The sequence below is a fragment of the Chiloscyllium punctatum genome, chromosome 49 (genome assembly GCF_047496795.1).
Source record: "Chiloscyllium punctatum isolate Juve2018m chromosome 49, sChiPun1.3, whole genome shotgun sequence".
In the NCBI taxonomy this organism is placed as follows: Eukaryota; Metazoa; Chordata; class Chondrichthyes; order Orectolobiformes; family Hemiscylliidae; genus Chiloscyllium; species Chiloscyllium punctatum.
In genome coordinates this window covers 38,093,182-38,110,293 of record NC_092787.1, presented here as the reverse complement: position 1 = coordinate 38,110,293, position 17,112 = coordinate 38,093,182, and the positions used below count along the sequence as shown (strand labels likewise).

At 45.5% G+C, this 17,112-nt stretch overlaps 2 protein-coding genes across 9 annotated transcripts in view; one reads left to right on the top strand and one right to left on the bottom strand.

Annotated features, from left to right (window-relative positions):
- Nucleotides 1-1,844: 1,844 nt before the first annotated feature.
- Nucleotides 1,845-10,082, bottom strand: tmem141 (transmembrane protein 141). 5 transcript variants are annotated; one of them, XM_072566251.1, is made up of 5 exons: nt 9,841-10,049; nt 9,512-9,578; nt 9,335-9,418; nt 8,332-8,439; nt 1,845-3,015 (listed from the first exon to the last, which is right to left on the bottom strand). In XM_072566251.1, the coding sequence occupies exons 1-5, from the start codon at nt 9,892-9,894 to the stop codon at nt 2,945-2,947; spliced, it is 384 nt and encodes a 127-aa protein (XP_072422352.1). In that variant the 5' UTR covers nt 9,895-10,049; the 3' UTR covers nt 1,845-2,944. The 5 variants fall into 5 exon arrangements, with proteins under 5 accessions (XP_072422352.1, XP_072422350.1, XP_072422353.1 ...); XM_072566249.1 differs by lacking the exon at nt 1,845-3,015 and adding an exon at nt 5,537-6,751 and having other exon boundaries at nt 9,841-10,027; XM_072566248.1 differs by lacking the exon at nt 1,845-3,015 and adding an exon at nt 6,758-7,774 and having other exon boundaries at nt 9,841-10,068.
- traf2b (Tnf receptor-associated factor 2b) overlaps nt 9,594-17,112 on the top strand; it is a 64,414-nt gene continuing 56,895 nt past the window's right edge. For 2 of the 4 annotated variants that reach the window (XM_072566243.1, XM_072566244.1), the window contains exon 1: nt 16,242-16,349. The gene's annotated coding sequence lies outside the window, so the exon portion shown is untranslated. Of the gene's footprint in view, nt 9,613-16,241; nt 16,350-17,112 lie in introns of those variants that run through there. The other 2 variants (XM_072566246.1, XM_072566245.1) reach the window with 2 other exon arrangements.

Below are 17,112 nucleotides of genomic sequence, written 5' to 3'. Positions count from 1 at the left end.
CCTCTCCGGGGCTGGGAGTTCACATCGGGGAGGTGGGCGGGGTCTCTCTGGGGAGGGGCGGGGCCTCTCCGGAGAGGGGGCGGGGTCTCTCCGGGAAGGGGAGGGGGCGGGGTCACACCGCCGAGGCGACGGGAGCCCTCCTGCTGGGTGGATGGGCGGATCTCACGCAGGAGCGGGAGACAGGGCTTACACGAGGGACGGTGGGATTCAATCAGGCGAGGGGTCGGGGGTCACATCGGGAGGGACTCTACCATGTGGGTAACCTCCAGCTGAGGGGGGCGTGGCTCCTTCCGGGCAGGGGGCGGGCTTCATCCGGGGAACGGCGGGGCACTCAGTGCGAGGGGCGGGGCTCAGCCTGGGGAGTGGGCGGGCCTTTGCCGTCTCGGGTCTTTACGAAGTGGCGCTGCTGTCCTCTAGAGGGTGCTATTCAGCCCTTGTGGAGCTGCCTGGTTTCTGGGAGTGAGAGAGCTGACAGTGGGCTACCTCACAGCCCTTTATATGGGTTTTATATGGTTAGAAAATTCCTTTTGAAAGTTGCAATGATTCAGTCTCCACCATACTCTCAGGCAGTACCTTCCAGATCACACATATGCTCAGCCCTGATTAGATTTTGTCTTAAACCATTAGCAGCATATAGACATTATTATCATCTTCCTCTGACCAAAATTAAGTTCCACACTTGTCCACATTTTACACTGTCATCCTGTTGGCCATTTACTGAACCTATCCCTTTGCAGCCTCATTACGTCCGCTCTATCACTCATTTTACCACCAGATTTGGCATAATCCACAAATTTAAAAACATTACTTTCTGAATATCTAAATTATTACCGCTGATTATAAACAGCTGATGCTCCAGCACTAATCCTTGCAAGAATCTGCAGTATGTCAACATCTAAATGCCTCCACTGTGATCAGTCAGTGCACCTTATCCATTAACTGATCCTCAGAAAATGTGGATATATTGCCTCTAACTCCAGAAACTCTTGTCTTGATAATTAACCCTTACTTGGAGAAAGTGAGGCCAGCAGATGCTGGAGATCAGAGTCAAAAGGTGTGTTGCTGGAAAAGCACAGCCAGTCAGGGAGCTTCCGAGGAGCAGGACAGTCAACGTTTCGGGCATAAGCCCTTCATCAGAAATTTGGGGGTGGGGGGAGGGGAAAGGAGGGTGGGGGTGGGGTTGAACTGGGACTCCAAAACCTGTGCCCACATCTCCCTCCTCCCCTCTGTTTAAAGCTCCAAAGGATCCTTCCACATCTGACAGACATTTTCCTGCACATCCACACACCTGATCTACTGTGCCTGTTGCTCGCGATGTGGTCTCCTCTACATTGGGGAGACAGGATGCCAACTCGTGGAATGTTTCAGGGAACATCTCTGGAACACACCCACCAAACAACCCCACTGCCCTGTGGCCGACCACTTCAACTCCCCCTCCCATTCTCCTAAGGACTTGCAAGTCCTGGGTCTCCTCCACTACCAAATTCAAGCTACCTGACGCCTGGAGGAAGAACACCTCATCTTCTACCTCGGGACCCTCCAACCATACAGCATGAATGTCAACTTCACTAGTTTCTTTATCTCCCCTGCCCCCACCTCATCACAGATCTAACCCTCCAAACCAGCACCGCCCTCTTGAACTGTCCTACCTGTCCATCTTCCTTCACACCTGTCCGCTCCAGCCTCTCCTCTGACCTATCACTATCACTCCCCACCTGCATCTGCCTTCCCTCTCCACCCCACCCCCATCCTCCTATTTATGTCTCAGCCCTTCTCCCCCACCATCACCCCACCCCCCCACATTCCTGACAAAGGGCTTATGCCCGACACGTTGACCCTCCTGCTCCTTGATTGCTCCCTGACCTGCTGTGCTTTTCCAGCGCCACAATTAACCCTTACTGCAACAGCTTGTCAAAAATCTCTTGGAAATCCTGCTTCCATGATCTTGGTGGACACTGCAGTCACTCTCCACTCTTTAAGCCTCCAAATGTTAGCCTTTCTCCAGTCTCCCACTTCCTGGTTGTGGCCTCTTCCCGCTGCCAGATTTGACCTATACATGTCTTCACTCCCCTGGCCTTGTGTTTCTGTTCAACATCCAGATTCAACCTGAAGCTGTAACTCTAATGTCAGGGAAGTGAGAATCAACGAGATGTAGGAACTGAAATAGGCCATTCAACTCATTATAACATTTTCCTCTGAGAATTGAGAATCTTTGGAATTCCCTTCATCAAGTTTTTGCCCAGTCAAACATATCCCTCTGCAGACTCTTTATATCATCCTTACCACTTCCAAATTTATTAATTAAATGTTGTTGCGATGATGAGATTAGAAAATGGATGACCAGAGCATTAGCCTGGTCCTCTAGAATAAAAGCTTTGGGACTTGTACAATTCATGTCATTTTTTTTAAGAGAGACTCCATCCTGACACAGTCTCTTGACTTGCTCTGCAATTGACACCGATTGTTGCACACTTAGGAATGCTCAACATAGCAACAAGCCTGATTCGATAGGTTGCAATTTAACACAGATTGTGACAGGAAAGTGACAGACAGAAGCAAGCAACACCTCCTGAAGGTGGAGACCTGGAAGTCAACATCAACAGATGTGAAGCTGGAAGAGCACAGCAGGTTAGACAGCATCCGAGGAGCAGGAAAGTCAACGTTTCAGGCCCGAGACATTGACCTCCTGAAGTTAGCCGCATCAAACCTTTTCTCTGTAAAGTTCAACTCTCCAATTATATGTCAAAAGGTTTGTGAAGGTTTGTAACTCAGGTTGAGGTTTAGGGTATAGGTTTGCTCGCTGAGCTGTAGGTTTGATATCCAGACGTTTCATTACCTGCCTAGGTAACATCATCAGTGGCGACCTCCAAGTGAAGCGAAGCTGTTGTCTCCTGCTTTCTATTTATGTTTGTCCTGGATGGGGTTCCTGGGGTTTGTGGTGATGTCATTTCCTGTTCGTTTTCTGAGGGGTTGATAGATGGTAGATAGATAGATCTAGATGCTCAGCGAGCAAACCTACACCCGAAATGTCAAAAGATAGAAATCTACATTGAGATGCTGAAATAAAGAATTCTCAAACACAATCAAAGATCCCAGTACAACTCACAACCAAGTGAACTGTAGACTGATTCTCACTGTGCAGAGTATTGAAATATCAGCCCATAGAACCATGGAGTCATCCAGCATGGAAACAGACCCTTCAATCCAACTCCTCCAAACTTAACCAGTCCCACCTAATTTTGTGATTTTGGTCAGATGTTACAGAACTGTGTTCCCTTATCTTCTTCCTTCCACTCATATTTGTGTTTTTTTGTTTGTGTGTCTACCTCCACCTGTGTTTCTCAGCTTTTGAGTGCCTGCTCATGTATTTCTAATATGTGAAGGTCTGCTGTAAAAGGAGTAACATTTGAGATACATAGATTAGAAATCCTATTATTTTACTGTTCTGGTTAATGTTAAAAGTGTTGCCATAATTAATTATGTCTTATTGTTGCTGAAGGAATCTGGTGTGGTTTGTTCCTATCCTGGGTGGCAGAGACAAATTCTGTGTTTTTTAGTATTTTATTAAATCTGAGATCATTCTGGTGATACTACAACTTGATTTCCAGCACTTCCCCAGTGAGTGGTGATACTTTCCTCATTGGCCCAGTACGTAGAATAGGGGAAACACCATTTAACAGGCCAGGAAGATCAGCAAAGCTGCCTATATATGGAACCACAGGAAATGGGTGAAATACAGAACGACTATTGTGCATCAGTGATTATTGTTGAGAAGGCTATGAAGCTAGGAACTTGGGGGAAATAAACAGCAATATTTTGGAAAGTGTCCATATTACAGAGGAGGTGGTGCCAGATGTCTTAAGATGCCCAAAGGTGGATAAATCCCCGGGATAGATTACGTGTAACCTAGAAGTCTGTGGGAAGCTAGGGAAGGGATTGTTGGTCCCCTTGCTGAGATATTTGTATCATCGATAGTTACGGGATATAGTTCGTGTTGGAAGATTAGAGGTTGGCTAATATTGCTCCACTGTTTAAGAAAGGTGGTAAGAAAATGCCAGGGAACTCCAGACCACTGAGCCTGACATCGGTGGCATGCAAGTTGTTGGAGGAAATCCCGAGGATCATGTATTTGGAAAGGCAAGGACTGATTAGGGATAGTCAACTTAGCTTTGTGTGTGGGAAATAGTGTCTCACTATTTTGATGGAGTTTTTTGAAGTGACAAGGAGGATTGAAGAAGGCAGAATGGTAGATGTGACCTATATGGACTTCACTAAGGCATTCAATAAGGTTTTGCATAATAGACTGGCAAATAAGGTTTGGTCATATAGAATACAAGGTAAAAACAATGACTGCAGATGCTGGAAACCAGATTCTGGATTAGAGTGGTGCTGGAAAAGCACAGCCGTTTAGGCAGCATCCAAGGAGCAGGAAAACCGATGTTTCTGGCAAAAGCCCTTCGTCAGGAATACAGGCAGAGAGCCTGAAGGATGGAGAGATAAATGAGAGGAGGGTGGGGGTGGGGAGAAAGCAGCATAGAGTACAATAGGTGAGTGGGGGTGGGGATGAAGGTGATAGGTCAGGGAGGAGGGTGGAGGAAGGTAGCAAAGAGTACAATGGGTGGATGGGGGTGGGATGAAGGTGAGAGATCAGAGAGGAGGGTGGAAAAGGATAGGTCAGGTCATGGGGACGGTGCTGAGCTGGAAGTTTGGAACTGGGGTGAGATGAGGGAAGGGGAAATGAGGAAACTGGTGAAGTCCACATTGATGCCCTGCACCACTCTATTCCACAGAGAATACAAGGAGAACGAGCCATTTAGATTTAAAAAAGGCTCGAAGGTAGGACACAGTGGGTAATGATGGAGGGTTGTTTTTCAGACTGGAGGCCTGTGACCAGTGGTGTGCCACAAGGATCGGTGCTGGGTCCACTGCTTTTGGTAATTTACATAAATGATTTGGAAGTGAATGCAAGAGGTATGGTAAGTAAATTTGCAGCTGACACCAAAATTGGTGGTGTAGTGGACAGCAAAAAGATTATTTTGGGAGCTTGATCAAATGGGCTGAAGAGTGGCAGATAAGAGTTTAATCTAGATATATGTGAGGTGCTATATTTTGGTAGGGAAAATCAGGGCAGGGCTTGTACGCTTAATGGCAAGGTCCTGGGAACACAGATGTAAGATGCTGCCAGACCTGCTGCGCTTTTCCAGCAATACATTTTCAGCTTACATAATGTAATAACAAGCATTAAGTTATGCAGTTAGCTATAACAGTCATTTAATACTATATGTTCTGACATATATCATTATGCTATAGATTACAACATTCCATGATTATATTGTCTAACAATTCTCTCATCTCTTGAAGAATCAAGATTGAAACCTGGTGTATCCATGATCCAACAATCAATGTGCAGACTCCCATTCTCTGCCGTATTGGTGACCAATGTGCAACAGGTATTCAGTTACCAAAACATTAATTACAAAGCAAAGAGATAATATTGTCAGTCAAGATGAAAGGATGAACTGCAACACAGTAAAACTTGTCTCTTTATATACATTTATTGTGTTAAACAATTCAATACCCTACTCAGGACACCTACCATCCAATAGAACAGTCATGTCATTTCGTGCAGCATTGAATTGCCCTTTTGTAACATTGGTCTGCAGTTCCACAGAAGCATTAACAACTAAATCCTGACACATCAAATGACCAACAGCTTAAAAGAAAGGGATGTAATGACACAAAGAGGGAGATACAGAGACTAAGAGGCTATGTTGGGGAATTCTGGTGCTTTGCCTATAGGCAGCTGTAAACAATATTCCCATTGGTGAATGGATTAAAATAAAGGCTGTCGAGGGAACAGAATTAGGGGAAAACCAAGGACTCTGAGGGCATTGAATACTTTGGATCATTTGACAGCAGGGTTGAGAATTTAAAAGAAATCACTTCAGTGTTTTTTTACATAGGACTCACCTCACTAACTCATAACCATTACATTCTGCCCAATTGCAGATCTGAACAGAAGATTTTTACAGCCACTTGCTTCTGGAAGAGTCATGGTGGATTCCCTTGTGTTCTTATCTTCAAAGTACCTTATCCTCTGACCAACATCCTCACTGAGAAAATAACTAGTACTGGGGTGGAAAGTTTAAAGTAATTTGGCAAGAGGGGTTGAGCCCCAAAATTTGGTATTATAAAGTAGAAACCAGGACAAGGCTTGCACTATACAAAGTGCACTTCATAAGGTGAGTGAGTGGCTGTGCAGATTGCCATGTGAGGACAGCATTGTGGTTATCTGTCCCTCAGGGAGACGGGCTTCTGATGTGGGTCTTCATGTGACCACTCATGAGCTCAGTAGCAGCAAGCACAAGAAAAGGCGAGATTGGAGGAGCTGTCCCTTGGAGATTCGATCACTTTCACGTACATTTCTCTGATCGGTCGCTCCAGTAATTGAACTGTTTTTTTCAGGGTTCCTAGGGTGCATTCACTTAATGCCTTTGTGTATTTTCACCCATGACTCGATGAGGTACTAAAATAACACCTTCAGGATTAGATAAACAGAAGTGGGGAGTGGAATGAAAGTGAAATGAAAATGGTTTACTGTTTAAGCTGGAGTAAAGCAGGGAACATTTCCTCTCCCTGCACATTACTTGAATGAGGTGACAACTCGGCAATTAATCCATTATATCTCCATATCGAGTTTTTTTTCCAATGTCAGTGCTTTCCACAGAGCCATTATTTTGATCCTTTGTAACTGCAAAGACAGGAGAATTACGGAACCATGCAGTACAGTTGGCCATCTTGTTTATATTTGAACCATTTAATCAAATAGTCTTACACCCTTACAAACTTAAAGTAGTACCTTATTGCCATGGGTGCGGATTATTGCTGGAACTTCAACTATTTACAATCTGTTTTAATGACTTAAGATCATAAGACATAGGAGCAGAAGTTAGGCCATTCAGCCCATCACGTCTGCTCTGCCATTCAATCATGACCGATACATTTCTCAACCCCATTCTCCCTACAACCCTTGACAATCAAGAACCTATCTATCTATCTTCGTCTTAAGTACACTCCATGACTTGGCCACCACAGCCTTCTGTGGCAACAAATGCCAGCGATACTTGGAGAAAGGGATGGACAGTATTGTGTTCAAATTGGTTGGCAATACAAAGATCAATTGGAAAGCAAGCTAGGAGCAGGGACATAATGAGTGTGCAAATGGGTTAAGTAAAAACATGGCAAACTGCAGTATAAAAATGTGAACTTTCAGTAAGAATTGAGCATGTGAATATTATTTAAATGGAGACTGTACAATGCTGCAGTCCAGAGGGATCTGGGTGCCCTTGTTCATGAATCACAAAAAGTCAAGTCAAGCAAGTAGTTAAAACTAACGAGATGTTGGCCTTTGTTACGGGGAGAATGAAGTGTCCAAATAGGGATGTATTGCTACAAGTTTACTGAACAATTGCAATAACTACAATGGAATACTATACACAGCTTTAATCTCCTCATTTAAGTTGGATCATGTTTCCATTGTCGAGTGTGATGCTGGAAAAGCACAGCAGGTCAGGCAGCATCCGAGGAGCAGGAGAATCATAAGCTCTTCATCAGGAGCCCTTCATTATGTCTGAAATAGCGATTTTCCTGCTCCTCGGTTGCTGCCTGACCAGCTGTGCTTTTCCAGCGCCACACTCTCGACTCTGATCCCCAGTCCTCACGGTCTCCTCATGTTTCCATTGGAAAGAGTTCACAGAAGGGTCTGGACTGATTCCTGGAATAAAGAGGTAGGGTTGAGCAGGTTTGGCCTATTTAATCTTAATATGATGTACAGGTGTTCAAGGGTGCTTACGTGCACCCAGAGTTCCATAAGCTTTCACATTTTTGATAACCCCTTGTGTGAATCCGTATGAAATTCCTTTTAAGTCCACATAAGTATCATCACTTATCTATCAGATGTGAAATCAAAATGTTTCTGCAGCTAGGTCAGATATCCTCTCATATATCCTGCTGACTCACTGATTAGCTCATACTTGTCCAAATGCTCAGTCACTCTGTCTCTGATGATAACTTCCAGTAACTTCACCAAAACTAACTAGGAAATGAAAAGTCTTAAATTCTTGGCTACTGTCTTTCCTGTCTCAAACATAGTGACTAAGGTGAAAAGCCAGTTTAACCCATTGCCTCACCTAAGTTACAATCAGGTTTACCTTTGTTTAAAACTATCTTTTTATATATCTCAAATAAAAACACTTTTCCTCCTTCCTGTGAGAATACAGGAAAGCTTTCCCACACTCGGCACAGTTTCATTCTCACGCTTTTCCTTCTCACCTTCATCAGGGCGATGTGGCATTGTTCCAGTCTCAAGGTAAACCCACAGATTTGAGCACTTCTGAGTCTCTAGGCGTGTCACTACGTAACTCATCAGTGAACCTGCCACTGTGCAAAAGGAAACAGTAATTTATTAAACAATGACCAAGTGTAGCCTGTCCACAAAAGGAGGAATAAATCAAACCCAACAGGTTAGCACTGTTGCCTCACCGCGCCAGGGACCCGGGTTCGATTCCAGCCTTGGCTGACTATCTATGGAGTTTACACGTTCTCCCTGTGTCTGCATGGGTTTCATCTGGGTGTTCAGGTTTCCTGACACAGTCCAAAGATGTGCAGCTTGGGTGGATCGGCCATGCTAAATCGCCTGTAGTGTGCAAGGACGTGCAGGTTAGGTGGATTGGCCATGCTAAATTGCCTGATGGGTTAGCCAGGGGGAACACAGGGTTACAGGGATAAGTTTGGGGCGTGGATCTGGGCAGGATGCTCTTCAGAGAGTTGGTGTGGGCTTGATGGGCCAATGGCCTGCTTCCACACTGTAAGGATTCTATGAAATAACTGATCTTTTCGCCTCCTGTTTATGATCAGCAAAGCAATAGAGAGTGTGATTGACAGCACATTGCTCAGCAATTACCTGCCCCACTGCCAGGTGCCTGTTGCTCTCATGGTAGTCTCCTGGTCAATACCTAGGGTCTAACCAAACTTTGAAACAAATAGTTGGTCATTTATCTAACTGCTGTTTGTGGGCCCTCTGGAACTGGTTGATCAATGAAGCAAGTAAGTGAATATTAAAGGTAACCCATTAGCTGCGAGGTGCTTTCATTGACCTGGGGGACGCTGTTATTTTCATTTCTAAAAGCACCAGGAAAAGTATCTAGTTGCAGAAACAGTCCCAGACAAAACTGAAGCATCCCAGGAAGGCAGCAATGGAGCAAGAGTTACTAATCAATTTGCAAACTTGTGCAATGTAATATTACTCAGTATGAGAGCCAGTACTGACACTAACCTACAGACAGCAAAACGTTCCATTGCATTGGGAAAGGGAGCTTCTTACTCAGCAATCTCTGAGTGATAAACATCCCACTGGTACCTGTAGAGATTTCATCAAGGAAAGTAAAGTTTAAAACAATGAACTCAGGGTCCTCAAGTGCGACATCGTGAAGGTTCAAAATTGCATAATTACCTAATATAAATGTGCCGACGCCCTTCATGAATGCGTGCGACTGGCAAGCTGCATATTCCTGAAGAGCCTGCAGACGAAAGGAAGGGTGTTATTAGCTGGAGGTACAGTGAGAGAGCCCGGGGTCACACACCGCAAACTCTGAGAGAGCCCCGAAATAACCTACAGACCCACAGCGCAAGCAGCAGCTCACTCAGCATTCTCCCAAAACGCTGCACAAGCCCAGCTCACCCTCCACAGGTTACCATGCAAGACCACTGCTGTGGGGGGGGGTCTGTCAAACCTCCCCCCCCCCCCTGACCAGGCTGGCCGGAGGGGAGGGGGTTCTTTACCGGGTGTTTCGCGGCCACCGAGTCCTCCAGCCGGCGGAGACCCAGATTCACCATCTCCCGGTCCCAGCGAGAGAGACCAATCCCGGCCTGGAGTCTCACAGGGATCCGGGAGGCTGTGGCAGGGAGGAGGAGGGAATCCTGGAGATTTGGGGGAAGGGGATCCCGGAATTTGGGGGGGGGGGGGGAAATCCTGGAGTGTGGAGTTGGGGGTAGGGATCCCAGAATCTGTCTGTGTGTGTGTGTGTGTGTGTGTGGGGGGGGGGGGGGGGGGATCCTGAAATTTAGATGGGATCTTGGAAATTGTGGGGGATCCTGGAGTTTTTGAGGGGGTGGATCCTGGAATTTGTGCGGAGTGGGGGGGGGGGGAGATCCTGGAATGGTGGGGGGGATCCTGAAGTCTTGGGGGGGGGGTGTCGTGGAGTTTGATAGAAGATCCTAGAGAGTGTGGGGGGTGGGGAGAGATCCTGGAGTTTGAGGGACGGGAGTGGGGAGGGGATTCTGGAATCTCGGGGGGGGGGGGTGGATCCTGCCGCCTGGAGGAAGGGGATCCTGGATTGTTGGGAGGGGTGAGCAGTATGTATCCCTTGAGTTTGAAGGTGGGGGGGTAGGATGGGGTGAGAACCTGGAGTCTGGGGATAGGTGTTGGGGGCTGTATGTGTTGACTGAGCTGATCCTGAATCTTAGGGAAGGTGGGGAAACCCGGCCTGGATTACAGAGAGAGGATCCTGGAGACGATCATGCAAGGTGGGGATGCTGGAATTGGGGTGGGAGGTGAAGAGAATCTGGCATGATTCTGGGGAGGGGGGGAATTGCCTTTGTGCCTCTCCAACTCCTCCTCTTACCCCTTCCATAGACTGAGATAAAGGTTCCCTGACCATCCTATTAGCTGAGAAATGGACTATCAACTTATAGAGGAGGAATATGAAAAGGTGTCAACACAAGAAAGTCTGTGCGAGCTTTTAGAATGCTGCTCATGAATAAACATCAATCATGCCATGTTTATTAAAACAGAATTGGACACAGAACATAGAGCAGTACAGCACAGTACAGGCCCTATGGTCCGAGATGTTGTGCCAGCCTTTTAGCCAACTGTTAGGATCTGACTCATTGGATTAGTGAGGACTGTAATCGTGTTGTATCATTTGTTCACTCAAGACCCGGAATACACAGCAGGCTACATGTGCAAGAATTAGATAAATGTTTATCTATAAATATTTGAACAGGCGTATGGTCAGGAATGAATTATTATTCTTCCTGTGAAACTATGGTGTCCTTCGTAGTAGTAGAGAGAACTTCAGACGAGCCCTCATATCAGTTAATACAGTATGTCCAGTTCTGAAGAAGGTCGCTGGACTCTATTTTCTCTCCACAGGTGCTGCCAGGTCTGCTGACCTTATCCAGCAATTTCTGTTTTTGTGTGTAATATGTTCAGTACTGAATAATCAGTGGATCATTTTATACATAGGCATGTTGATGTATTTTATATCAAACAGATTATATATGAGGATTTGTGACTGTCTTTCAGGTACAGTTCCTGCTCCCATTTCAATTTTGTAAGTAATATTTGAGATGAACCTGTTATCACATAATGAGTGTCACAGAGATGATCTATACTAATAATCCACTCGGGGCACAATTTCAAAAGTACTGTAGACTTAAACACTTAATGGTAAGGTCCTAGGGAGTGTTGCTGAACAAAGAGACTATGGAATGCAGGTTCATTGCTCCTTGGAAGTGGAGTCACAGGTGGATAGGATAGTGAAGAAGACGTTTGGTATGCTTTCCTTTATTGGCCAGAGTATTGAGTACAGGAGTTGGGAGGTCATGTTGTGGCTGTACAGGACATTGGTTAGGCCAATGTTGGAATATTGCTTGCAATTCTGCCTTCCTATCGGAAAGATATTGTGAAACTTGAAAGGGTTCAGAAAAGATTTACAAGGATGTTGTCAAGGTTGGAGGGTTTGAGCTATAGGGAGAGGTTAAATTGGCTGGGGCTGTTTTCCCTAGAGCGTCAGAGGCTGAGGGATGACCTTATAGAGGTTTATAAAATCATGAGGGGCATGGATAGGAGAAATAGACAAAGTCTTTTCCCTGGAGTGGGGAGTCCAGAACTAGAGGGCATAGGTTTAGGGTGAGAGGGAAAAGATTTAAAGAGACTGAAAGGGCAACTTTTTCACACAGAGGGTGGTACGTGTATGGAAAGGGCTGTCAGAGAAAGTGGTGGAGGCTGGGACAAGTGCAGCATTTAAAAGGCATCTGGATGGGTATATGAATAGGAAGGGTTTGGAGGGACATGGGCCGGGTGCTGACAGGTGGGACTAGATTAGGTTGGGATATCTAGTCGGCATGGACGGGTTGGACCGAAGGGTCTGTTTCCGTGCTGTACGTCTCTATGACTCTATGACAAAATTTAGAGTCTTTGACTGTGAGAATGATAATGATAGATTTCAAATGGACATAACACAGCTGATACAATGGCAGTTGGAATTTAGAGCATATACACGTGAAGTGGTACAGTTTGATAGGAAAGTCAAAGCCATAGAAATGTGACCATGCTGTCACTTTAAATAGGTTATTTTGTCCTTGGGTTTTTTTTGAAGAGAGGTTGTAAAGGCAGAGGCTGAAGTGTCTAGTTTAACAATGGAATGGGCATTATTGGTTCTCCCAGTCCAGCTTTTGTTTTAGTTTGTTTTAGCTGCAACAGTCATAAGGTGTGTGATTCATGGGAAGTTGCAAGCATCAGTAAAGAATTCCTCTGCCTGTAACAATCTTTGAATATACCTTTTTTGTCGAGGGGTGTGTTTATGGGATGTTACTATATTGGAGCAGTTAATTAATTAAGTTGCTGTATTGGGTTCGGTTAAGTTTGCCAGTAGTTAAGTTATTCTAAATTCTACTTTCTTTTGTTTGTATTTCAACTGCAGTGTTTAAATAAATTGTTTTGCTTAAAATTTAGAAGTTTAACCAGTTGCATTACACCTGGAATATTCACTTCACATCTGCCTTTAAAATAAAATATGTTAGGGTCGAGGCTACCTTCTTAAAATATTTTGAGGGAGTCTGGCCTGGTCCATAATAGAGAATAAAGGGAATGATTCTAAAAGATATGTAGAAACATAGGGATTGGGGATAAACATGAGTAAACTAATGGTGGCAGGATAAGTTGAGAATGTGCTTTGAAATTTGTATATCCTAGTGTTCACGAATGGGGCAGTCGAGTACAAAACCACATGAGGTAACCAAGAGGATAGATTAGGGTAGGGCAGTGGATGTTGTCTACATGGACTTCAGTAAAGCCTTTGACAAGGTCCCACTCAGCAGGCTTATCATGAAGGTTAGGACACATGGGATCCAAGGAGAGCTAAAATCTAGATTAAAAAATCGGCTTGATGATAGGAAGCAGAGGGTGATGATTGAAGGTTGTTTCTCGGACTGGAGGCCTGTGACCAGTGGTATGCCACAGATGTCAGTGCGGGGACCTTTTGTTATTTGTTCTTTACATAAGTGATCTGGAAGTGAATGTACAAGGCATGATTAGTAAGTTTGCGAATGATACAAAATTAGGAGGTATCGTTGATAGCGAGGAAGGTTGTCAAAAATTACAGAGGGACCTTGATCAGATGGGGAAGTTGGCTGAAGCTTGGTAAATGTAATTCAATACAGGTAAGTGTGAAGTATTAGACTTTGGAGAGTCAAACCAAGGTAGGACTTATTCAGTAAATGGCAAGGTCCTGAGGAGTGTAGTGGAACAGAGGGACCTAGGGTGTATGAGTACATAGTTCATTCGAAGTGGCGTCACAGGTAGACAGGGTGGTGAAGAAGGCATTTAGCATGTTGGTCTTCATCAATTGAGGCATTGAGTGTAGGAGTTGGGTTGTCATGCTACAGTTGTATAAATCGTTGGCAAGGCTGCAATTGGAGTACTGTGTACAGTTTTGGTCACCCTGTGATAGGAAAGACACAGTTAAACTGGAAAGAGTGCAAAGAAGATTTACGAGGATGTTGCCAGGACTAGTAGGCCTGAGTTATAGGGAAAGGTTGGTCAGGATAGGACTTTATTCCTTGGAACGTAGGAGAATGAGGGGTGATCTTATTGAAGTGTATAAAATCATGAAGGGCATCATGAAGGATGAATGCATATAGTCTTTTTCCCAGGAATAGGGAACTGAAAACTACAGGGCATAGATTTAAAGTGAGAGCAGAAAGATTTAAGAAGGACCTGAGGGGCAACCTTTTCATGCAGTGAGTGGTGCATATGTGGAATGGGCTGCCAGAGAAAATGGTTGAGGCAGGTACAATAGCAACATGTAAAAAACATTTGGATAGGTACATAGATGAGAAGGGTTTACAGGGATATGGACCAAATGTAGACATTGGGAATTAGCTGAGTTGCCACCATGATCAGCATTGAGCAGTTTGGGCCGAAGGGCCTGTTTCCATGCTGTGTTACTCCAAGACTGTATGAGAAACTTATCAATTTTGAGGGCCATGGACAATTTGGGGTGACTGGGTTTTTGAAGGTGTTGGTTTATCTGGAGATTTGGAGGACATGGGGGTGCAGGTTTTGGGGATTGGTTAGTTTGGAATTTTGGCATCTATTTGCAGAACATCGCTCGATGTTTTCATTGGGCTGTCGGTGCTTTGGGGAGTCTTTGCTTCAAAGGAAATATACTTGATTGTGGGTCTTGATCGTTACAGGAGGGTTGGTGTTTTGGGAGACTTGTTGATTATCATTTTTTTACGATCATTATCCTGTTTTTGAAATAATGGTTGTTTATTGAGATTGAGCTAGTTTGGGGGCATTGTTGGATTTTTTTGGGGAATTGTTGATTGTTATGGGATTATTATCTGGTTATTGAGATTCTGAGCAGGTTTGGGGGGGATGGTTGGGGTGTGTTTTTGGGACTATTAATTTGTTTGGTGGTATTGTTGATTGTTGAGGGGATTATTAGCTGTTTTTGGGATTATTATCCAGTTCGGGAGTGGCTTGTTGGAGTGTTTTTAGCAAATTGTTGATTGTTGTGTGGATTAATAACTGTTTTTGGGATTATTATCCGGTTCAGGGATGGATTGTTGGGTATTTTGAACTGATTGTTGTGGGGATTATTATCTGTTTTTGGAATTATTATCCGGTTCAGGGGTGAATTGTGGGGTGTTTTGAGTAGATTGTTGATTTTTGTGTGGATTATTAACTGTTTTTGGGATTATTATCCGGTTCGGGGTGAATTGTGGTGTGTTTTGAGCAGATAGTTGATTGTTGTGTGGATTATTAACTGTTTTTGGGATTATTATCCGGTTCAGGGATGGATTGTTGGGTATTTTGAACAGATTGTTGATTGTTGTGTGAATTATTAACTGTTTCTGGGATTATTATCCGGTTCAGGGATGGATTGTTGGGTATTTTGAACAGATTGTTGATTGTTGTGTGGATTATTAACTGTTTTTTGGGATTATTATCTGGTTCAGGGATGGATTGTTGTGTGTTTTTAGGGGGTTGTTGATTGTTGTGTGGATTATTAACTGTTTTTTGGGATTATTATCCGGTTCAGGGATGGATTGTTGTGTGTTTTTAGGGGGTTGTTGATTGTTGTGGGGATTATTATCTGTTTTTTGGGATTATTATCTGGTTCAGGGATGGATTGTTGTGTGTTTTTAGGGGGTTGTTGATTGTTGTGTGGATTATTAACTGTTTTTTGGGATTATTATCCGGTTCAGGGATGGATTGTTGTGTGTTTTTAGGGGGTTGTTGATTGTTGTGTGGATTATTAACTGTTTTTTGGGATTATTATCCGGTTCAGGGATGGATTGTTGTGTGTTTTTAGGGGGTTGTTGATTGTTGTGGGGATTATTATCTGGTTCAGGGATGGATTGTTGTGTGTTTTTAGGGGGTTGTTGATTGTTGTGGGGATTATTATCTTTTTTTGGGATTATTATCCGGTTCAGGGATGGATTGTTGTGTGTTTTTAGGGGGTTGTTGATTGTTGTGGGGATTATTATCTGTTTTTTGGGATTATTATCCGGTTCAGGGATGGATTGTTGTGTGTTTTTAGGGGGTTGTTGATTGTTGTGTGGATTATTAACTGTTTTTTGGGATTATTATCCGGTTCAGGGATGGATTGTTGTGTGTTTTTAGGGGGTTGTTGATTGTTGTGTGGATTATTAACTGTTTTTTGGGATTATTATCCGGTTCAGGGATGGATTGTTGTGTGTTTTTAGGGGGTTGTTGATTGTTGTGGGGATTATTATCTGTTTTTTGGGATTATTATCCGGTTCAGGGATGGATTGTTGTGTGTTTTTAGGGGGTTGTTGATTGTTGTGGGGATTATTATCTGTTTTTTTGGGGATTATTATCTGGCTGTGGGGGATTGTTGGGGTGTTTTCAGCAGGCTGGTTGATTTCCCCCTCCTCCAGTGCCTGAGCCCCGGGCCTGGGTTTTGTCTCCGCCCCGCTCTCAGGCCCCGCCCTGGGCTTTGTTCACATCGCCCAGAGAGAGCGGCCTGCAGCGGGCGGTGAGTGTGCTCCTGGTCCCAGCGCCAGCCTCGGGGGGCACGGGCTACCCTGCAGCACCCGGGCCCCGGGCCTCGGGCCTCAGGCCGGCTCCCGACAGGCGGCTCCGCGCTGTCCCACACCCACCCTCAGGCTGAGGGCCGGGAGTCCGGGATCGGCCCCGAGAGACTGCCCCAGGCCCAGGGACCCGGGGGAGCAGGGGGCTCCGACAGGGAGGGGAGTGGAATAAGGAGGGGGATGGGAGGGTGTGAGGGTCAAGGAGGGAGTGGGGGTGCAGGGGAGTGAGGTGATCGGAGTGAGGGAGTGGGGTGTGAGGGTCAGGGAGGGAGTGGGGAGGGTGCAGGGAGTGAGGTGATCGGGGTGAGAGAGTGGGGTGTGAGGGTCGGGGATGGGAGTGGGGTGTGAGGGTCAAGGAGGGAGTGGGGAGGGTGCAGGGAGTGGGGGTGCAGAGGGGTGAGGGAGTGGGGTGTGAGGGTCAGGTAGGGATTGGGGGGGTGAGGTGTGAGGGTCAGGGAGGGTGGAGTGGGGTGTGAGGGTCGGGGATGGGAGTGGGGAGGGTGCAGGGAGTGGGGAGGGTGCAGGGGAGTGAGGTGATCGGAGTGAGGGAGTGGGGTGTGAGGGTCAGGTAGGGATTGGGGGGGTGAGGTGTGAGGGTCAGGGAGGGTGGAGTGGGGTGTGAGGGTCGGGGAGGGAGTGGGGAGGGTGCAGGGGAGTGAGGTGATCGGGGTGAGGGAGTGGGGTGTGAGGGTCGGGGAGGGTGGAGTG

Coding starts and splice junctions, on each gene's coding strand:
- tmem141 (XM_072566248.1), bottom strand. CDS start 9,894: ATGGTGAATCTGGGTCTCCGCCGGCTGGAGGACTCGGTGGCCGCGAAA. Junction 9,579..9,840: donor CGGTGGCCGCGAAACACCCG/GTAAAGAACCCC, acceptor TTTCGTCTGCAG/GCTCTTCAGGAATATGCAGC. Junction 7,775..8,331: donor GCCACATCGCCCTGATGAAG/GTGAGAAGGAAA, acceptor TCTTTATTCCAG/GAATCAGTCCAGACCCTTCT.